The 6,364-nt window shown below is 47.6% G+C and overlaps 1 protein-coding gene across 1 annotated transcript; it reads left to right on the top strand.

Moving 5' to 3' along the window:
• MESDC1 (mesoderm development candidate 1) lies at window positions 1–2,289 on the top strand. Its single transcript, XM_011938362.1, has one exon. It carries the CDS (start codon window positions 564–566, stop codon window positions 1,650–1,652), a length of 1,089 nt encoding a protein of 362 aa, XP_011793752.1. The 5' UTR covers window positions 1–563; the 3' UTR covers window positions 1,653–2,289.
• Window positions 2,290–6,364: the final 4,075 nt, after the last annotated feature.

Below are 6,364 nucleotides of genomic sequence, written 5' to 3'. Positions count from 1 at the left end.
GCGCCTGAAGCCCACGTGCGCCGCCAAGCCCGAGGTGGCCTCGAGCGCGGCGGCTGAGAGCAGAGTCTGCCTGTGCTGCCTCCCGCGCTCCTCCCCGAGGAAAGGATTTTGATTTCAAAGAAAGGAAGGACAACTCCCAGCTTCCCCGTCCCGCCCTCACCTCTCCGAGGGCCGGGCCAGGTCATGCCCAGGAAGGCAGCGGCGGCGAACCAGCAGAAGGGACTTTCCTGGCCTCCCGGCGACGAGGAGCACGGACAGTGAGTTTGCTCTGCCGCGGTTCATGGTTCCTGCAAACCTTCTAGGAGGCCGAAAGCTGCAACCCCTCCCCTTGCCCCGAAGAGCCTTCCTCGTTCTCTGGCCCTCGGGCCCACCCCGCGCCGCCCGGGCTCCCGCCGCCGCAGCCCAGTGCCCTCTGCCTGCGGCGGTGGATGGCATGATGGTGCGAGGAAGGCACCGCGGCCTTGGCCAGCTGAGTCGCGACGGCCGCCGGGACGGCGGCAGTGGCCGCGGCAGCGGCGGTGGTAGCGGGGTCCCCAGCGGCATGCCAGTGCCCCCCGGGCGCGATGGCTAGCGGCAGCGCCGGGAAGCCCACTGGCGAGGCGACTTCTCCGGCTCCTGCGAGCGCCATCGGCGGGGCCAGCTCGCAGCCGCGGAAGAGGCTGGTATCTGTCTGCGACCACTGCAAGGGCAAGATGCAGCTGGTAGCCGACCTCCTGCTGCTGTCCAGCGAGGCGCGGCCAGTGCTCTTCGAGGGCCCTGCCTCCTCTGGTGCCGGCGCCGAGTCCTTCGAGCAGTGCCGGGACACCATCATCGCGCGCACCAAGGGGCTCTCCATCCTCACCCACGACGTGCAGAGCCAGCTCAACATGGGCCGCTTCGGGGAGGCGGGGGACAGCCTGGTGGAGCTGGGCGACCTGGTGGTGTCGCTGACCGAGTGCTCGGCCCACGCGGCCTATCTGGCGGCTGTGGCCACGCCGGGCGCCCAGCCGGCGCAGCCGGGCCTGGTGGACCGCTACCGCGTGACGCGCTGCCGCCATGAGGTGGAGCAGGGTTGCGCCGTGCTGCGCGCCACGCCGCTGGCCGACATGACTCCGCAGCTGCTGCTGGAGGTGTCGCAGGGCTTGTCGCGCAATCTCAAGTTCCTGACGGACGCGTGCGCCCTGGCCAGTGACAAGTCACGGGACCGCTTTTCCCGCGAGCAGTTCAAGCTGGGCGTCAAGTGCATGAGCACCAGCGCGTCGGCGCTCCTGGCTTGCGTGCGCGAGGTGAAGGTGGCGCCCAGTGAGCTGGCGCGCAGCCGCTGCGCGCTCTTCAGCGGGCCCCTGGTGCAGGCAGTCAGCGCCCTAGTAGGCTTCGCCACCGAGCCGCAGTTCCTGGGTCGCGCGGCAGCTGTGAGCGCCGAGGGCAAGGCGGTGCAGACCGCCATCCTGGGCGGCGCCATGAGCGTGGTGTCGGCCTGCGTGCTCCTGACCCAGTGCCTCAGGGATCTGGCACAGCACCCCGACGGGGGCGCCAAGATGTCGGACCACAGGGAGAGGCTGAGGAACTCGGCCTGCGCCGTGTCTGAAGGCTGCACCCTGCTATCTCAGGCTTTAAGGGAGAGGTCTTCGCCCAGGACTTTACCGCCAGTGAATTCCAATTCTGTGAATTAGCACCCCACCCCCATACCCCTTCTTCCACCCCCAGACTAAAGGAAGATACTTACTCTCTGCCCCTCACCATTTATACCAAAGAAATCATAGGTGAAACCCCCTACCCTCCCCAACGGTAAATGCTCGAGAGGAATCTTAAGGCAGGGCCATGCACACAACCCGCACACGCATTTGGAGGGCCCACGTGTCTGTCCACCAGGCCACACGCAGTAGGGACTGGAAGATGGAAGATGTGTCATCTGCTGGTTGCGTTATCACTCCCTCCCCCTACGCCAGCCCGTCTTCCGGAATTTCTCAACTAAATTTGATTATTGGGCAGGAAGGAGGTCATGGGTTCATTTCATTTTTTTGTTTTTAATTAAAAGAAAGGTTACCTCAGTTTTCACTCCTTAGATATGGATGTAGCTACCTTTTTTGTATGTCTTTTTTTTTTTTAAGCAATCGTGTTGAAGTAGGAGCATACTTAGTGTGGAAAGGGTATGAATTTGCCATGTGATTTGCAAATGGGGGGAAGCTACTGTGAGTGTGTGTTTTTTTTAATTTACACTATAGAGTGATTTTTTCCCCCAACGTCAAGTTTTTACCTTGCATGTACTGGAGTATTTATTTCATCTATTAAAATGTTATGTTTCTCAGATGGCTTTTTGCAATTATTGTTGATTTTTCAATAATTGTAATTTTGCATGCTGCATATCATGTATGGGAAGGTTCTGTGGGAAGGCTCTTTCAATAGTAGTGAGGCAGGCTCCCAGTTCCCAACCCTTTCTACTTTTTCCTCAAGAAAAAGTACTGCTCAAGAAGTACTCGCTTGAGCAGCCTGGAACTGAAGAGATGACTATGCATAACATTCTATTTTCAAAGGCAGGTGACACAAATGGGATTGGGTTATGTAGAGTGCTTGGGACGGTTTTGTCTCGTTTTTCCTGGAAAGTGATTTAGCTCCCTTTGTCTCCACTTACCTTTCCACCATCATGAACAGTGGCTCAGGCTGCTTGAATTCTGATTTGTATTCTGCCTATCATTTTTAGATTAAAGCACTTCCTAATCCTGTGTGGTATGCTAGCCTTCCCAACTCAGAGTCTCTATGGATGGAACTGTAAAAGTACTGTACATCAAGTGAGAATAGTTAGCATCTTTTATGTACACAGGTCTATTCAGACAAGATCCTTATGGTTTCAGAAAAGATACAGAGAGGGTCCTAGACTGCTTAATAGAGGAAAGAAGTATCATGGAAAGCTTGTTAAGAATGTTCTAGAGCCACAACATAATTGTAGGCCAAGGGCTTATTTTTGTGACCTTGATCTAAGATAATGCCATGGTTGATTGTGTGTTGGAAGAATCTTTCATTGAAATTTGGAGTAATATTAAGGTAGTTTGTTTTTTCTGTAGACATTTTTAGGAGTCTTTTTATGTGAGTGGTGGTGGAGTGTGAAGTTTTGTTGAACCTAGTTAAATTCTGAATATCTTCCCACTAAAAGCACAACAAATCTATTTACAGTGCCTGAAGCCTGGGAGGACCACATGAGTAAAAACTCGTACGTGCTTTAGATTTGTTCCATTTACATTTTTCTTGGGATTTGTTGTGCTTAAACCTTTGCAGTTCCCACAGATCTGAAAAGAAAGCATTTCTTACTGTAATACATTAAGAGAGAGAACAAAGTCATATTGACTGTTTTATTTGTTTGAATCGCTGTTTTTATTACAAGGACATGAAATACAATGTGTAAAAGTCTTCAACCTGTGTTGGGTAAGGCTAGGACTGTTTCACCGCCCTGAATTTGAAATTTGAAAAAGTCTTAAAGTGGTAGGGTACTTACATTTTTAAAAAAATGACTATGGGAGCAGTTTTTCTCTCTTAAATCCTGGTAAATTTCGGGTTTTTGAAGGCTTTAAAAGATGAAAATGACCTTGAGCATCTTTATTCCTCTCCTCTGCCCTTTAATGTTGGGATGGGGTTCAGGATGAAAGGGAGGTAGGATTCTAATTCATGTGCCAGTGACAATCCTGCATGCATATAGAAATTTTTATTTGTTGAATGTACACAAGTAATGATAGAGTTTGATTATATGGTTGATTTTCATATATCCTGTGCCGATCACAAAGAGTAAACTGAAAGGAACAAATGTTAAGTAAAATAAGGGCCAGGAATCTGTAAATCTGATATTAGATTAAGAAAAAAAGAATTGCCAATTTTTTTTCCTGGACTCTTTCCTTGCAGAAGCAATTTTCAGGACAACTCAAGCCAGGAAAAAAAAAAAAAAATAACTTCCCCTATCTGTTTGGATGAAGTTAGCTAGTCACTAAATGAATTTTGAAACCTCTTACCTAAATGATAGTTGCTCTTGGTGTTTCTGTATGTTCTACATTTGGTCATGTAACATGCATAATCTCTATCCTCTAAAGTTGATAAAAGTTCTAAACTTAAGTGTTTTCACTGTCCCTGCACCCCCCACCTCCCATTTATAAAATAAAGTTCAGGGCTTTTCTTCCAGCAGGTGTCTTGAAATGAATTCTGCTTGTACTTTTTTTTCCAGCAGATTTCTAGAAGCCAGAGTGAGGAATGCCAGGCAAGGGAATTGGGCACAGGTCTTTGATATTTTAACTTTTCTCTAATGTCCCAGGTTGCTAAACTTGTTTTTAAAATAGCCCCTGATGTTTAAAAAAAGCAGCGTCTCAGACCTGTTTCATAATAGGGTTTAATAAGGTCAGCAGAGATACTGGTTCCAGGAATAAAATCAGAGTGGCCTGTTTTTTGTTTGTTTGTTTTTTGTGTTTTTTTTATTTGCCTCTTAATTTTTAAACTACACTAAGGTTAACTTAAGACATTAATCCTTGGGTTCTTCTGACTCCTGAAGGCAAGTTTTCTTACACAGGCTTAACGCACATCATCTTGACCAGGGAATGTTGAGAATCTTCTTCCTTTGAATGGTCATAAGAAAAGGAAATCATGATGGCTAAGTTCTTTGAAGAAAAGACATTATTTATGATAGTCAACTCAGTAAATGGAACAAAAACAGTCTTTCAAACATAAGACTTACCCAGAAAAAAGCACAACTCCGTCTTTCTTTGCCTGTTTTAAGCATAGCCTTTATTATCCATTCCGGGTGATGATAGGAAATACAAAAATTATGTGATGTGTGTGTATTTGCCTTCTTCCCTACCCCTCACTGCACCCCCACCCCATCCTCATTTTTATAATTCTGGAAGCATCAGTTACATCTGATTGGTTATTTTACACACACACTTTTTTTTTTTTTTTTTTTTGAGACGGAGTCTCGCTCTGTTGCCCAGGCTGGAGTGCAGTGGCGATCTTGGCTCACTGCAAGCTCCACCTCACGGGTTCACGCCATTCTCTTGCCTCAGCCTCTGGAGTAGCTGGGACTACAGGCGCCCGCCACCACGCCTGGCTAAGATTTTTCTGTGTGTGTGTGTGTGTGTGTGTGTATTTTTAGTAGAGACGGGGTTTCATCATGTTACCCAGGATGGTCTCTATCTCCTGACCTCGTGATCCACCCGCCTCGGCCTCCCAAAGTGCTGGGATTACAGGCGTGAGCCACCCCTGCCGGCCTTTTTTTTTTTTTTTTTTTTTTAAAGCTGGCATAGGGATCTAAAATATTTGGCAGTTTGGAACAGCTAATTTTAACAGAAACACCTGTTTTTCCGAATGAATGTGACTATGGTAACATGCAGATCAGGCAGAGGATTTGAGAAATGACTGCCAAAATTCTTTCTGAGCTTTGCTTAGTGAACGTGGAAGGATTTAGAGAAGAAATCCTTAAAGATTTAGTTGCATTTTCACCTGGGGCTGTTCTCTGGGCTGCCTTTTGGTTTGCAGCAACTGGAAGAGGCTTTAAGGAGACCATCTCTGAGTTTCCAGTATGGGCACAGGTATTTGTGTTCCTCCCTGGCAAATTCTTGTCTTTACTTAATTTTTTTTTTTTTTTTTGGTAGGAGTATGTATGCAATTAATTGCTCCATTTTGACTAAACAGGGTTTTACTTTAGGGTTCTTTAGATAGGTGAGTTGTCTGCTTCGACTTCAGTGGGAGAGGGCTCTAAGATTTAACTGTCCGGGTATTATAAGGAAAAAGTGTGATACTAGTGTCTATGGTTGGGGTCAGTTTAATTTAACTGTGGACCCCTTAGGTTAAGGGCTATAGTTCCCAGCATATGTGTAATTTTTTCTTCTTCTTTTTTTAATGAATCTGTATATAAGATACTTGCAGCAAGTATACATAAGCAAGTAGTAAAATTGTTCCTGGAAATGAAGGTTATAATGGTCATTCATTCGGCAAATATTTACTGGTGACCAACTGTGTGTGCTGCTAGACACTGCTGGTGCTGGTGTGCAGCTGTGAGTGAGATGTGGGGGAAGGCTGCTGTCTAGACTCAGTGCTAGACTCAGACCAGCCTCAGCTTGGTCTGTGGGACCCTCAGTGTCAGTCTTATCCTGGGCCCTACCTTCAACCTGTTCCATCAGAAGCTCTTGAGGTGTGACAATTTGTGTTTTATCAAGCCCTCCCAGTTGATTCGGATGCATGCCCACTTTGGAGAACCACTGCCCTACAGGGGCTGTGGGTTTCTTTTTTATTCTCTGTCAGGTCTGAGTCTAGAGTACTTCTCTATCAGGAGGCATCAGCATTTCTGCAAATTACTGGTTTGCTCAGGTGGTTTTGTTCTCCTGGATATTTTGAGACCATTTCTCCAGATAGA

The sequence above is a fragment of the Colobus angolensis genome, unplaced genomic scaffold (assembly GCF_000951035.1).
Source record: "Colobus angolensis palliatus isolate OR3802 unplaced genomic scaffold, Cang.pa_1.0 Scaffold172, whole genome shotgun sequence".
In the NCBI taxonomy this organism is placed as follows: Eukaryota; Metazoa; Chordata; class Mammalia; order Primates; family Cercopithecidae; genus Colobus; species Colobus angolensis.
The sequence above is the reverse complement of the archived record's forward strand: the minus strand, read 5'-3'. Positions and strand labels throughout refer to the sequence as shown.